Genomic DNA, 16,739 nt, shown 5'->3' on the forward strand with positions numbered 1-16,739 from the left:
GCCAGAATTTTGCCCCACAACTTTTTCCAATTCCTTGTTTCTCTCCCAAATTTCCTTTTACTAGAAAATCAAAATGAGAGAGAAGGAAAGAGAACTGTTTTATAAACACATGTATGGAATACCTAACAAAAATTTGAAAATGGAAAGTAAAAAATTGGGAAGAAGAAAGAACATTTAGTAAAATTCAAACCACTTGACAAGTAGTGCATTGATGAATGTGATCCCCATTGTTTTATCATCATTGTGGTGACCTATGTTGTTATATAAATACTGTTTACTGTGATGCCTCTATGTGCCATTCACTGTACTAGGTCATTTATTTAAATTATTTAATCCTTAAAACAGCACTTATGCCCAGCTTTATATAACATAGTGAGTCCTGAGCAATATCTTTCTACTTCCGTTTATTCTACAAAAGTTAATTATTCCAATTTTAAAAGTATAAATTTTTACTTATGCATTCATATCTCAGAAATACAACATAATTATTGGTGAGGCACAAGACTAATGGATCAGGGTGAGGAATTTAGGTAATTTTCTTGTCAAATTCTCTGATAGAATTTTCTTTGAATGGATTTCATAGTAGTAGAACAGTCTCAAGTCCCTGCTATTTATATACTGATTTTAAAAAATCTATGTATATGTGGTTGTCAGCCCATGTCAGAGCTAACAGACTTCAGAGGTGTTGCGTAGCAGAGTGCCTATTGTATGTGTGTATGTATGTGTATGTGCTTATATATGTATATGTGAATATATACATAGATGTACATGCATGAATACATATATATGATTATAACATATATGTAAATATAGCTGAGACTATCCAACCTCAATAAAAACTGGAAAAAAATAAAGCACATGTCAATTAAATAAGTGTAATTAGACAGTGACTTCCTCTGAATTACTGCAGATGCCTTAGAGCTCAAAATAATTGAATTTTGACTTTAGATGTGTTTCTGCGTACGTGTGTGTGTGTGTTTACTTTGTTGTATGTTGGTTTCTGAATATTGCCCTAGGTGGCAGTAAGATTATATTTTAAGTCACTATTTTAGTAATAACAATTCATTTTGCAGCATTTCTTCAAGCCATTGTGAAAAATATAGATTTTAAATACCATATTGACCTCGTAGAAAGATTCTTTGCCTATTAAAAAGCTATTTCTTTTCACAAATCTTTGTTTTTTTTACCAGTTAATAAAGTGTTGGCAACTGATATTATGATTGTGGTTTATGCACATATGTATAGGATTTCTAAAGCTACCTTTTCCAGATTTTAAATTAGAGTTTTAAAATCTAATTTATATTAGTGTCAAAGTTAGCAGCATTTAAATACACCAAAACAGAATTCTCACTCAAAGTGAACTCTATGTATTTTTTTTACATACTACCAATACATAATAAATATATCTTTTGCCAACTCTTAAAAATGAATAATTGAGGATGTGGAGCTATTGTGTCCTTCACAGTGTCTGGGTATGCTTTTATTTTACTTTTTTTATTTTAATTTCAAATACGAGAATAAAAAGAGTGGGGGTAGTGAGTTCCTTCTGCTTTTGACAGCGAGTCCCTCAGTATGCACACATTTACATCTCTTCTGGCTCTTCCGAGCCTAGAGAAACCCCAAGTTCCTCCAAACTTTGACTTGCTCTAGGGCTATTCAGAATGTCAGGCAGTTCTAATAGGCAGTCAGCTAGCTGCAGCAGCTGAGCAGAAATTGAATAGCACATACATTCCCTATTTTCAGTGCTCCATAAAAGGGTTGAATGAAGGAAGCCGAAAGGCAAAAGAAATTGGATATAATGAGATTAGTTAGGAGAAGAAAATTTCTATTTATTTTTATAATTATTTAACTTTATAAATAGAGAAATTAATTTTTAAAATTATTTTATTATTAGTTTGGGAGAAAATGTAAATATGTAGTCAGTAATTTGACAGGCAAATTGTAGAGGCTTTTAGTCCATGAAGTGTTAAGTAGGTTTTTTTTCTTTACCATTTTGCGTTTCCACTTTTTTTCACATTCGTGTGTACACTTTTTTTTATTTCTTTTTTTTAAAAGAGGCCTCCAAATTTGCTGTTCAGAAATACGGTCCCTCTGTGATGACTAAAGTCATGTGTAAACTTTAAGCCATTCCTATGAATATCCACTTTTTTTGTTGTTTTTTGTTCTGTTTTTAGGGGTTTTATTGGTCTTGTAGTTTCTAATCATTGCCAAAGTTACTAAGGTAAAATTTTCCTCCACTCCTACCAATGAAGTTGTGTCATACATCTGTAAAACAGATTCTTTTAAAAATTTTATTTCATTTAATTTTTTAATACATTATACCCCCTTTACTTATTTCTCTGACCTCTCATCCCCTGCTTCTGGCAACTGCCAATCTGTTCTCTCTAACTGATCTATGATCTTGTTATTTTGGTTATTTTTTGTTTTTGTTTTTAAGACCCCACACATAAGAGAGATTATATGGTATTGTCTTTCTCTGTCTGATTTATTTCATTTAGCATAATACCCTGAAAGTCTATCCATGTTGTTGCAAATGTCAAGATTTCGCTCTTTTTCATGGCTTAATAATATTCCATGGTATATATGCATATATGCATAGATATGCATAGATATGTATATGTAAACACATCTTCTTTACTCATTCATCCCTTGATGGACACTTGTGTTGTTTCCTTGTAAATAGTGCTTCAGTGAACATGGGGGTGCATATATCTTTTCAGTTAGTGTTTTTATTTTCTGCAGATAAATACCCCAAAGTGGAATTGCTGAATCATATGGTAGTTCTGTTTTTAATTGAGGAACCTTAATACTGTTTTCCGTAGTGGCTGCACCAATTTATATTCCCAACAGTGCACAAGGGATCCCTTTTCTCCACATCCTCACCAACACTTGTTATTTCTTGTCTTTTTGATGACAGCCATTTTGAGAGGTGTGAGGCAATATCTTGTACTTTTGGTTTGCATTTCCCTGATGATTACTGATGTTGAACATCTTTTCATGTACCTGTTGACCATCTGTGTGTCTTCTTTGGGAAAATGTCTATTTGGATCTTGTGCCCATTTTTTAATCAGCTTGTTTGGGTTTTTTTGCTATTGAGTTGTAGGAGTTCTTTATATATTTTGGATATTAACTACTTATCAGATATATGATTTGCAAATATTTTCTTCCATTCAGTAGGTTACCTTTTCATTTTGTTGATGGTTTCCATTGCTGTGCAGAAGCTTTTTAGTATGATGTAGTCCCACTTATTTATTTTTGCTTTTGTTGCCTTTGCTTTTGGTGTCAGATTCAAAAAAATCATGCCCTAGACCTGTGTCAAGGAGCTTACCACCTTTTTTTTTTTGGGGGGGGGGGAGTTTTATGGTTTCAGGTCTTTAATCCATTTTGAGCTAATTTTTGTATATGTTGTAAGACAGTGGTTGTGTTTCACTCTTTTGCATATGACTGTCCAGTTTTCCCAACACCATTTAATGAAGAGATAGTTCTTTCCCCATTGTATATTCTTGACTCCTTTGTCATAAGTTAATTGACCAGATATGTGTGCATTTATTTCTGGGCTCTCTATTCTGTCCATTCATCTATGCGTCTGTTTTAGTACAAATATCATATCGTTTTAATTATTTTAACTTTGTAATATAGTTTGAAATCAGAGAGCGTGACGCCTCCAGCTTTGTTCTTTTTTCTCAAGATTACTTTGGCTATTTGGGGTTTTTTTGTGGTTTCATACAAATTTTAGGATTATTTGTTTTATTTCTTCGAAAAAATGCCATTGGAATTTTGATAGGGATTGCATTGAATCTGTAGATTGCTTTCAGTAGTATGGCCATTTTAACAATATTGATTTTTCAAATCCATGAGTGCTGAATATCTTTCATTTGTGTCTTCTTCAATTTCTTTATGCTTTTCTTAGTCTTTTAAAGTTGTATTAGAATGCAGGGTAAGTGCAAATTGAATAGTGGTATAAAATGAAAAGATGTATGAAAGAGAAGGATCACTTGGAAAAAGAGAAGTTTATAAAGGAATAAGATGTCAGATTCAAAATGAAGGGTGTATGAAAACAGGTATATGACTACTAGACCTAAAAAAATTAAAACAGAGGAATAAATATTTATTGGTGTTTTCTTTTATTGCTGTATGGGATATTTGCATTCATATGCATCAGGTATTTTCTGGAGAAATTTCTCAATCTAGACACTTTTAGAACAACGTATGGACTAACTGCAATGTGGCCACTCAGTTGTATCTGATTGCTACCTAACAGGCAGCAAAGTCACAATTTATCTGGGAAGTTTTTGGATGATCCTACCTATAAGTGCCTAGCCAGTTTGTGGGCAGTGATGCCAAAGACTGTGTTTTTAGTCTAACTAGACGGAAAGGAAAATGTCATCATCTCACTCTTGTGCCTGGCAGGGAAAATGAAAACATAGCGCTAGACATATAAAGAGATTTTTTAAAATGATTAAAAAACCACATCTTTCTTCCAGCCTACTTAACACTGAAACAAAAGTGGTAAAATAGGGGGACTGGATATTGTAAACAATCAGAAGATCAGACAGAATTTAAAACCTAAACTTTGGATTCTACCAAAGATTAATTTGGATATATATATGTGTGTTTTTATAGTTTTGAGGTTTTAAATTAAATGGCCACCAGAGTGTATTTCAGATTGCACATTAAATATATTGAACTGGAATCCCAATTTGGGTTTGCCATCTGTGTGCCATGCTGATTATTTTTACACAACTAAGATTTTAATCTCAAAAATGAAAATTTATAAAAACACCCATATTGGACTTTTTGTATTACTTATTTTTCTTCACTTTTTCCCTACTGATTTCTATTTTTCATGAGCACTAACAATCCCTAGTGAGTTAATGGAGGCACCAACAAGGCCTCAACCTTGACCGTGACTTTAATCTCTTTGTCAAATCAATGTATTAAAGTTTTGCTGTGTATTGGTTTGTTTACTCTGTAGACTTTGCCACGGCCATGACTTTCATAGGGTAATTATTTTGATTAAGTTAGATGATTAAAGTTAGTCTTGCATGAGAAAAGTATACACTTGGGAAGCAGTGATGGATGGATTCCAGTCTTCAGAGTGTTTAGTTCTGCCAGCATTTTCCAGTTGAATGGAAATTCACTTCCCAGTTTGGTTTCGGTGACACTGAATGGATTGTCAAACCTGAGCATTTCCTAGAGAAAGACAAAAAGAGATCAAGAAGGATAGATGACAATGTGAATATCCACATGTGTTCTTGCAATTTTTCTCAGATATTTTTCTGCTTTGATGAACAACATCATTACTGAAATAATAAATGTTAATATCTGCATCATTTTTGTAAATGGTAGTTTAGTGTTACGATTAGACTAATTAGTATACAGCATAGCTTGGTGACATGACAAATCAGAGAGCAGAACATGTTGACTCTTATCCATTATGATGTATTAGCTAATTCACTTGCTCAATAATGACCAAAGAAAGATGGGGAATAGGGCAGTAACAACAGAAACAACTATAAAAGCATTGTGGCTACATTTTCAGGTTTCTATTTTTCTGCCATGTTCCTGAGTACTATGGATTGTGGACATTTTACTTCCCATTTCTCTTCCCATTGGTAAATCATAGCCCTGACAGAAACCTTTAAGAATAAGATCATGAGTAATAAAGAAAATGAGAATGAACGATGACTTCCAGATTTTCCTAGGTTTACACATGCTATGTCATGGTCAGTGTTAAATTTTTTCAAGATTATTCATGGTAAAGTTGACAGCTATCTGTGTCTTTGATTTATTTTTCAGAACCTATGCGAACCCCAAAGACTTTAAAGATTGCTGAGATACAGGCAAGACGCATTGCTGTGGACTGGGAATCCCTGGGTTACAACATCACTCGTTGCCACACTTTTAATGTCACTATTTGCTACCATTACTTCCATGGTCACAATGAGAGCAAGGCAGACTGTTTGGACATGGACCCCAAAGCCCCTCAGCATGTTGTGAACCATCTGCCACCTTATACAAACGTCAGCCTCAAGATGATCCTAACCAATCCAGAAGGCAGGAAGGAGAGTGAAGAGACGATTATTCAAACTGATGAAGATGGTATGTTCATACTTCCTTATTTTTAAAGGGGGGAATTATATGACAAGAATTATGTACTTGCTTACAGTTTTGTCTAGAGTCCCCAAAATTGAATTGGATTCTGAAATCTGCTAAATACTTTTAACAGGGTTAACTTTGGAAACGGTTTGCTTTTAACAAAAAACTTAATATTCTTCAGGGTAGCATCAAATACTAAATGAACTATTCCTTTATTGTTTTCCATTTTTATACAATATTAGAAAAGTAGCAACTACACTAAAAGTCTAAATAAAGTTTTTATCAAATGTTCAAAAATAATTTTCACCATTTGTGGCACTACATCGATTACCTATTGGTGAAATGCACTTAGTTAAAAATTTAGTTTTTTGCATTTTACAGATCAATAGTAATAGCTTTCATTTCCTTTAGATTTGAAAGCAGCATTGTTTACCTATTCTATTCATTTTTAGATAGTTTTATGTAATTATAAATATAAAAGAAGGTCAAAGTTTATATGTTTAAGTCTAAATAAAGGTCCTTATCAGATATTGGCAAGCTATCATCTTTTATCCATCTTTTTACCACCCAAGTAATTGAATTATAACTTGCCCAATTTCTATGTGTATTACTTCTAAATTATTGAATAATAGGAAGAAACAGTTATATTAATATTATAAGTTACACACACATACTATAGTATGTCATTAATGTGAATTTGAATACATTTTCTGATTTTAAAAAAATGTATCCTAGACAAAAATATATAAAAATGATAATCTAATAATAACACTGTATTCTTCCAATGTAAGACATTTCATTTGCAATATTTCCTTTTATGAATGAAAGCGTGCAGGGGGAAAAAAGTGTGCTATATAGTGAATTGAGGCAAAACCGAACTGGGAGTCAGGAATCATGAGCTTTCAGTCCTGGCTCTAATAACTCTGTAACCTTAGCAAATCCTTTCACCCCTCTAGTTCTCTATTTCTCAACTCTATATGAAAAGGTTAAATTAGATTATGTCTAAGGTTCCATCTACATTTTTATTTGGGTTTCAGAAAACAGGATGTATATGATACCCAAGTGTTCCCAATTTCCCTCGAGTTCTGAACTTTAGGCTCAGATGTATATTTTGATGCCTACCAAGTATGAGATTGCCATAAAATGGGTCAATATTCCATATTTTCTAGAAATTCTCCTTATTACTTCAAGCTTTCTCGCTCTGAAAAATGGAAATGATCTTGGATTATTCTGCTGTTTTTGTTGTAATAAAGGGAAGTGAGAGCCTTTTAACCTCATTTAGCTCAGACTTTCAAGGAAACAGTATTGTCCTAAAATTATGCATATTCATAAAATTTCAAAGAATAAACCTAAGACTTATTCATGATAAATGTATTTTTGTCATCTTTGAGACAATAAAACAGTCACCTCAGCTATCATGTTTGAACTTGCACTTAATCAAAGCATTAATAACATTTTAAAGAACAAACCCTGCTTTTATACATAAACACACAAACACTCGTATTACCCCCCCTGCCCCCCACACATACACAACACACACACAACACATGCTTATGAAAGAAACAGTGGTTGAGTGTAGTTGTTTCATACGTAGAGTATCAAAATGGGAAGTCTAAGCATGGATTCAAAAGCTCTGAAAAATCTCTATCTCATTTTATAAAGTGGGATAAATATTATGTCTATATTATACTAGACATTTTTAAGTATAGTTGATTTATAAATTGTGTTAGTTTCAGGTGCACAGCAAAGTGATTCAGTTTTTTTTTTTTTTCAGATTATATTCCATTATAGTTTATTTCAAGATCTTGAATTTAATTCCCTGTGCTATACAGTAAATACTTGTTGCTTATCTATTTTATGTATAGTAGTTCATATCCATTAATCCCATACTCCTACTTTATCCCTCCCTCCCTCCATCTCCCCTTTGGTAACCATGAGTTTGTTTTCTGTGTCTGTAAGTCTGTTTCTGTTTTGTATATAGATTCATTTGCATTGTTTTTAGGTTCCACATGTAAGTGATACCATATAGTATGTGTCTGTCTGACTTAGATCACTAAGTGTAGGATTCTCTAGATCCATCCATGTTGCTGCAAATGGCAACATTTCATTCTTTTTTATGACTGAGTAATATTTCATTGTGTATATATATACCACATCTTTTTAAGCCAATTGTCTGTTTATGGGTACTTGGGTTGTTTCCATGTCTTGACTATTGTAAATAGTGCTGCTATGAACATTGGAGTGCATGTATCGTTTTGAATTATTAGAGTTTTTGTCTTTTCTGGATATATACCCAGAAGTGGGATTGCTGGATCATATGGTAGCTCTATTTGTAGTTTTTTAAGGAACCTCCATACTGTTCTCCATAGTGGCTGCACCAGTTTACATTCCAGCCAACAGTGTGCGGATATTCCCTTTTCTCCACACCCTCTCCAGCATTTATTATTTGCAGACTTTTTGATGATGGCCATTCTGACCACTGTGAGGTGATACGTCATTGTGGGTTTGATTTGCATTTCTTTAAGGATTAGGTTATTGACCATCTTTTCCTGTGCCTGTTGCCCATATGTATGTCTTCTTTGGAAAAATGTCTATTTAGGTTTTCTGCCCATTTTTTGATTGGGTTGTTTGGGTTTTTTTGACATTCAGTTGTACAAGCAGTTTGTATATTTGGGTATTAACCCCTTGTCGGTCACATTGTTTGCAAATATTTTCTCCCATTCTGCAGGTTGTCTTTTAGTTTTGTTGATGGTTTCCTTTGCTGTACAAAAGCTTTTAAGTTTGATTAGGTCCCATTTGTTCATTGTACACTATACATTTTATAATCCGTGATTTTAGTAATAAGAATGTACTCACGTTTTATTGCCTGCACTTAAAATTGAAAAAAAAAAGATTTCTTTTTTTTTATCATTATTGGAGTATAACTGCTTTACAATGGTGTGTTAGTTTCTGCTTTATAACAAAGTGAATCAGATATATATCTCCCCATATCTCCTCCCTCTTGCGTTTCCCTCCCACCCTCCCTATCCCACCCCTCTAGGTGGTCACAAAGCACCGAGCTGATCTCTCTGTGCTATGCGGCAGCTTACCACTAGCTATCTGTTTTACATTTGGTAGTATATATAAGTCCATGCCACTCTCACTTCGTCCCAGCTTACCATTCCGCATCCCCGTGTCCTCAAGTCCATTCTCTACAACTGCATCTTTATTCCTGTCCTGCCCCTAGGTTCTTCAGAACCTTTTTTTTTTTTTTTAGATTCCATATATATGAAAAAACATGATTTATTAATTGGTAATGTTAGTCTCAGTTATGTGAGTTTTGTAGTTCTTCAGTCAATCATTCTCTAACAATATAATTCATTTTGATGGTATTCTTTAGTATGAGTTTTTAGTCTGCTTTTCTTTCCACAAACCAAAGAATGCAGTCAGGCTTATATAATCTTTTTTCATACTGCATTAAATTTTTTAATGTATTTTTGGATACACATACGACTAGATTACTAATCAGGAAGTGAATTGCCATGGAAATTTAAATTAGGTCCTAAAATTGATCAAACTCATGACTGTGTTATTTATTTCATCTAGAAATAGTTTTGTAAAAGTAAAATGGCATTAACTATTTGGTCTAATTTCAATAATATTTCTTACTTATGTTTTATTTTAACCTCTGTTTTGAAGAATTTTTTATTGTTTGTAATGATATTGAAGTGCATGTTATTATTTCATGGTAGTACAGTCACAAAGTAATTCCTTCTACTGTAAGGGTTTTTAAATTTTTTGCTTTATATATAAGACTAAATGATTGAAGTACAAGCTTTCTATGAAGTATTTGCAATTAATTCAGGCTCCAAATCTGCTCATTATAAACTCCAGTTTCTACATAGAGTACTTGATGTGTCTTAATGTTCCTGAATTGGGGGGGGTGACAGAATATCTAAATCATAATCTATTGTTGGAAGATCGATGGATTACGATGATCTAATTAAGTCAGTCTTGCTAAATTATTGCTGCCCTATATACATAGAAAAATAATAAATTATCAGCCATCTAATAAAAGAATATAATTTCATGAAAAGAATTCTGGGTACATCCATAAACCATGAGAGCAAAGCTAGAATGATTTCCCACCAGAACCCTAAGGTAGAATTTATATTTAATTTATTGCATGTATTTTTTAATGCACGGGTAGAATTTTGTGTAAGAGATTTTGTTTTCATTTTTTATTCTAGCAATCATAAAAATCAATATTGTGAAGTTAGCTCAGCAGAAAAGCCTGGTTTGGGGACATTTTTTGACTAATACAAAGCTATTTTTAAATGTACATTTATTATATTTTAAAGGCTGTAAAGCTTATTTAATGTAATCTTGCCCCACCCACATTTCATTTTCCTCTCTTCCACTTTGAGAGTTATAAGGGACTTTTTTATGTGCAAAAAAAAAAAAATTTAGCTGAAACAGCTCTCAAATAAATTACAAGCAGGGGAATAAAAGTCAGCATTCTGTCTCCATTAAAAGTTGTTGATGTGGAAATGTGAGAGGACATTTCCTGCACTATGAAGACTGCCATGATGATGGTCTTAGTAACTTCATGTTGTATTTACACAAATCATATGTACATATAGATGTCTGTATATAGAATTGTCTTCCTTCAAACATAGAAAATTATTGAATACAGGTTGTCTGTAGAAAATTATTGAATATAGTTTGTCTGTGCCCTCACCCCTTTCCTCCACATGTTTTATGTGTGTGTTTTGTAGTTCACCTAAGTGTAATTCTTTTTCTCATTCACTATACTGGTCTCAGTGCAAGATCAGTAGTGTGGAACTTTCTTGGCTATAATTTTCCCACAAACTTTTCCATAAGTATATGAAGTGAATCCTGTTGACAAAGTAGAACATGTATAAGAAGAGCAGAGAAATACACAAATTCCAGGAAGGCTACTTTCCATTTCTACCCTTCTCTCAATGTAGAATTTACAAACATTTAAAACTATCCTTGGGACTTCCCTGGCAGTCCAGTGGTTAAGACTCTGCACTTCCAATGCATAGGGCACAGGTTTGATCCCTGGTCAGGGAACTAAGATCCTGCATGCCGTACAGTGCAGCCAAAAAATAAAATAAAATAGAATAAAATAATAGAATAAAATAGAATAAAATAAAATACCATCTATAGCTTTCAAATAATAAAATTAAAAAAAATAAATTAAAAAAAACTATCCTTATTTGTGAACAATTTGAAACATATCCATGCCATTTCATATTATTTTTTTGACCAAATCGTGTTTGGTGAACACAGGTAGTAATTATAATACCATCAAATAAACATTTACTCACTAGTTGGGGCTTTACTTCCTCCTCCCCGCAACAGCCACCCTCTATGAGAGTTGTGGAGAGGCAAATAAATACTTTCCCTTAACTACAATTGTAAGCTTATGTCACTTGAGTGGAATGGAAACAACAGGTACTCTCTTAGGAAACAAACCAAGGCCCATGGTAGCCTCAGCAGATGCCACAGATTACACACAGGGGCCATCACGGGCCCTCTGACTCGATAACTGCATAGCCTGTGCCAATACTGTGGACCTGGGGGTCGAGGGGAGTGGATGCCTTAGGTTAACTTTTCCCCAAGCCCTCAGCTGTTAGATGCATGAATATATCTTCTGGAGTTTAGTCCTAGCATCTTTTCTGTTTACTGTGGATTTTTTCCTTTATGAATTCATTATTAATATGCCAAATTATGTTGGCTCTCCCAGAGGTCATAACATCATTCATCGTCTGCTTGTAGATTGAAATAAATCTTACTCTTTTGACATACCATTCAGAATTTCTTGATGCTGCTGGCCACATTGCAATGCATTTACTTTGATCCAGTGATTTTTAATTTATTTCAGTCCTCACAAAATTGCTGTGTACTCTGAAACTACATTTCTAGATAATGTCATGTGTAAAGTTCACTGAAACGTTAGATTAAGGAAAAATATTAATTAAAAAACATATTTGCCCAATATTGGGTTGATATTTTCAAGAGAAAGCATATTTTTAAGCAAAGTAGGATGGATAGGATATATTTTTAAGCATTATGAGAACAAGAAACTGGATATTTATGTAAATAAATAGCAACTGAATATTTAAATAAAATACATACAAGGAAAATACACAATAACAAAAGTATCTCGTATCTTGTATTTTGTCTATAGAAGCTGACACATCATTCATTGCTGCCACTGGGTTATATGACATTTGCAAATAAGGACTGGAATGGTTTCTCAAATCTTGTCATACCTGGGGACACTTCAAAACCAGTTATGTTGATAGTTGAGTTCTAAACAAGTCCAGTGTTATAAAATGGTTGGATTCTTAGCTTTGAAAAAGGGAATTTCATTTGAAAGACTGAAGCAATGACTTTAAAACCTATTCATCTTAAGGAGTTTTTTAAAAATTGTAATAATCAATGCTCTTTTTTTAAGTTATAGAAATGTAATAAATACAGCTATAAAAGTCAGATTGACTGTTAATGAACATTTCAATTCAGTACTATATAGTTTGGCTTTTGAGTCTAAGGAGTGTTAATTATTATTATAATTTATTATTGTATGAACATTGTTTATGGAGACACTTGAGGGGCTTATAATAATCTTCAAAAAATCTTTCAGGGAAATCTTTCAGGGAAAGCTCTGTTCTTGAAACGAATTACAAATGAGATCTTCATGTCATTAGAGGTATACAACAGAGAAAACTAGACTACACAATTTATTCAGCTCTCTAAGGTGATAGAATATTCTTCTGAATAAAAATAACTTTGCAGTTGTACATAATCTGCATTAGAAGCTTATAGATTGATTTACTTTGAATTCCCATGTATTCCCATGTATTAAAAACTTGCCATACAGCTTATTTTCTTTTTAAGGACACATTTTTATTTATTTTATTTACTTTTAACCTGTTTAGCTTATATGTTTACTTTTTCTGTTTCTGATATAAGGATCCTTATAACCAAAAATGTATTTATTTGTAGTGCCTGGCCCTGTACCAGTCAGTTCTCTTCAAGGAACATCCTTTGAAAATAAGATCTTCTTGAACTGGAAAGAACCTTTGGATCCAAATGGAATCATCACTCAATATGAGGTACTGGGAAAATAAGGAAGTTTATTGAAATATGGATTGAAGGGGAGAGTAAAAGAAAATGTTAGAGAAAAATAATGGAAAAGAAGTAAGTGAGAATTGGGGATTAAAATCAATGTTAGTTCTTCTCTGTTTTAATTTATAAATTCCTTTATTCCAAAATTAAGCATCAAAACAAATATTATATGGCACCTAGAGTTTTCAAATTCTTAAGTAAATGTTGTTGTTTTAGAGAAGTAGGATGGGCCTTGTCAAACAGACTTACTGGTGATTGTAAAGAATAAACTTTTATAAAATTAAGAAACTCATATTTCATACTATGATTTAGGAGAGGCCATTCAATGTCAGTTGTTTCAGAGTAGGGAAGAAACACCTAAAAAGCAAAATATATCATAAACCTGACTATTACAGAGCTTCATCTCAACTTTGAATATAAATCATTACCTTATTTTTAAATATGAGAACCTGAAAAGAAGAAAAGAAAGCATCATTTTAATTGCACAAATGTGTAGTTCTGTTCCTGGGTAGTCAATATTGATTATAGCATAAAATACTTACTTTCTATTGGCAACAGAGGACATCACAGGAATGGGGAGTTTTGTGTGCAGAGAGTTTATTAAACTATTCTATTTCACTTCTAGTGATTGGTCTGTTCAAATTATCTATTTCTTCTTGATGCAGTTTTGGTGGGACTTTCTGGGTTTCATATGCATTATATTATATATGTCTGTAAGATTATATATAGATATATATTCATATTTAAGAATATTCATTTATCTTTTGATGGAAGAAAATAGATGTATATTGATCCAGTCACATAACTCTAGGTTTATCTGTGGATGAATAGATAAATAGACAGACAGACAATAGCTACAGAATGACAGTGAAATAACCATATCAAAAAGAGAAGGAAAAGAAGTGAAAAAAATGTGATTCATTCCACACAGATGCCCTTGAACGCTATCTTACTTAAAGGGGGTTTATTTAGAATGTATTATGACTTATATTGGATATGTAATAGGAAATATATTTCTTAAAACAGGTCAGTTACAGCAGCATAAGATCATTTGATCCTGCAGTTCCAGTGGCTGGGCCTCCCCAGACTGTATCAAATTTATGGAACAGTACACACCATGTCTTCATGCATCTCCATCCTGGAACCACCTACCAGTTTTTCATAAGAGCCAGCACAGTCAAAGGCTTTGGGCCAGCCACAGCCATCAATGTGACCACCAATATCTCAGGTATGCAAATGAATACAGGGCAAACAGAATTGGTTTGTAATAGCATGTCCTAGAGAATCACATATACACTGAGTGTAATTCACCTCATTTATTGAATCTTTAACATAATTAGTCATGATTGAAGGCACTTTAAAGAATTATCTGAATACAGATTATTATTTGTTATATGTCCAAACCCCCAAAATCTCAAAATCTCTGTCATTTTTAATTGACAAAGGTATTTTTAAAGACTATATTATATCTTAATTAGAAATTTTTAAAAGTTCATTATGAAAGTTCATATTAAAAACCTATTATACGTTTGAGGAGTTGGTAATTATTAATGGTATCTGATCTTTACTGTAAATGGATTTTATCAAAAGCATGGTAGAAGATCCTTGCAGTACTACATACTTTGTCTCTCTGTTCCATTTTTCCCTGACATTCTGATAATTTTATGACAAATAAATATGAACTGTTCTTTCTCTTAGAGATCTCACATAAATTCATCTAAATTTCAGAATGGTAATGTGCAGGAGAATTTTAGGTTGATTAACAAATACAATTAAATTTCACATTATGTTATGTTCACAATTTCACAGTTTGCTAGGAATTAGCTTTGCAATATGCCCTGTATCTACCCCAGCGTATGTGTATTAATATTTTATCTTATTTATTTAAGATTACTAAAACGGATATATGTTACTTATGTAACTGAAAAGTTAAATTTGAAAAATAAATGTTTTAAAGGGTCAACCACTTAATATATTAAAATACTAATTTTGAATTTGTAAAGTCTTTTTGTTCCTTCATGTTCATTTTTATTATAGTTCTACATAGCATATATTGGTGGTATATCATAATACATCATTAAAAAATCTCTACCATTCTTCTGAAAATACATAATTTGAATCAGAAAGAAACCACATACTCTAATTTTTTTTAAGTCTAAAATTTTATTTGGAAATTTCGAATATAATATAAAACTTTAAAAATTTATGTCATGGAAAAAATTATTCCAATATGAGTTATGGTTCCTTTTGCATAGCATTTGATATATCTTAATAGTCTAATAAAAAAGAATTTTAAAATAGTATTCATTATGTTAGAAAATAGCAAGGTATTAAAATTGCCAATTCTTTTCTTGATGGAACAATTCTAAATCATCAATTTAAATATTTATTGAAATTATTTTACTAGAAAATATGACTTGGTGATATGATAATATAGTAAAACATATTTCCCACCCTTTAGAATTAGTAATAGTGCTATAAATAAGATCCTTCAGCAGAGATATGTACAAAATTTACATAAACTTTATAAAACTGAGAACATTGAACAAATGAACATTATTGAGAGCCAAAATTTATTGTGGTCCAGACACAATTTTTTTTTTTATTGAGTAAAAAAACTTATAAAGACCAGAACACCCACCTAGCATTTTCTTTGAGTTATTTAACTGCAGTTTCACTTGAAGCAACCTACGTACATGGATACTTGATTTGAACTTTAAAACTTGGTTGCAATCACTGTATCTTGGGAACACATAGTAATCAAGCTAAGGCTAATGAAATTTATGGTTAGTGTGATTCTCAGGCTCACTTGAACTTTTAAGGTAATATATTGTTCTTTATCCCTTGAGTCCAGTAATTCTATCTTTCAGCATTTTAAAAGCAACTTAAATTAAAGTGAAATCAAGTTATTGGAGGCATGATGCTTGGCAGTATTGTTTACATGTATGTGTATGTGTGTGTGTGTATGTATAATACACATATATATTATACACCCATATAAAATTATACTCATATACATATTATGCCTATATAGTATCTGTTGATTCTACTTGTAAATAACTCTGAGATAATTTACCTCTTTCTAAACTGTTTCTTTCTTTCCATCTGGATCATATTTTGAGCAGATCATTGACATATCTTTCTAAGCAGCATCCTTGCCTTTAGACTTGCCTTGCTCCAGTGTTTTTTTCTATTCATCTTTGTACAACATATATTTCTTCCTTAATTTTTTTCAAAATCAAGTATATTATATCCAATATGATAAAGCCCAAACATCCTTGCATGATTAGCATTTGTGGCCCTTCATTTTATGGCCCCTCCCATCCTCCACTCCTACCCATGAATCCGAAGTTCCAGGCATAGCAAACTAATTGTAGCTGTTAGAACACTCTGTGTCCTTTCACGTGATGATATCTTCAGATATTCTGATTCCTCTCTCTGGAATATTATTCCATGCATTCTCTTTCTGATGAGTTTTTACTCTTCTTTTAACATTCAGCTCA

General features: G+C 32.4%; 1 protein-coding gene across 6 annotated transcripts in view; it reads left to right on the plus strand.

Moving 5' to 3' along the window:
* PTPRK (protein tyrosine phosphatase receptor type K) overlaps positions 1-16,739 on the plus strand; it is a 546,316-nt gene that overhangs the window by 424,810 nt on the left and 104,767 nt on the right. For all 6 annotated transcript variants that reach the window (XM_082406089.1, XM_082406090.1, XM_082406087.1 and 3 more), the window contains exons 8-10: positions 5,800-6,102; positions 13,114-13,223; positions 14,263-14,464. In XM_082406089.1, coding sequence (XP_082262215.1) covers positions 5,800-6,102; positions 13,114-13,223; positions 14,263-14,464 — 615 coding nt within the window. The remainder of the gene's footprint in view (positions 1-5,799; positions 6,103-13,113; positions 13,224-14,262; positions 14,465-16,739) is intronic.

The sequence above is a fragment of the Balaenoptera borealis genome (assembly GCF_965194805.1).
Source record: "Balaenoptera borealis genome assembly, chromosome: 9".
Taxonomy (NCBI): domain Eukaryota; kingdom Metazoa; phylum Chordata; class Mammalia; order Artiodactyla; family Balaenopteridae; genus Balaenoptera; species Balaenoptera borealis.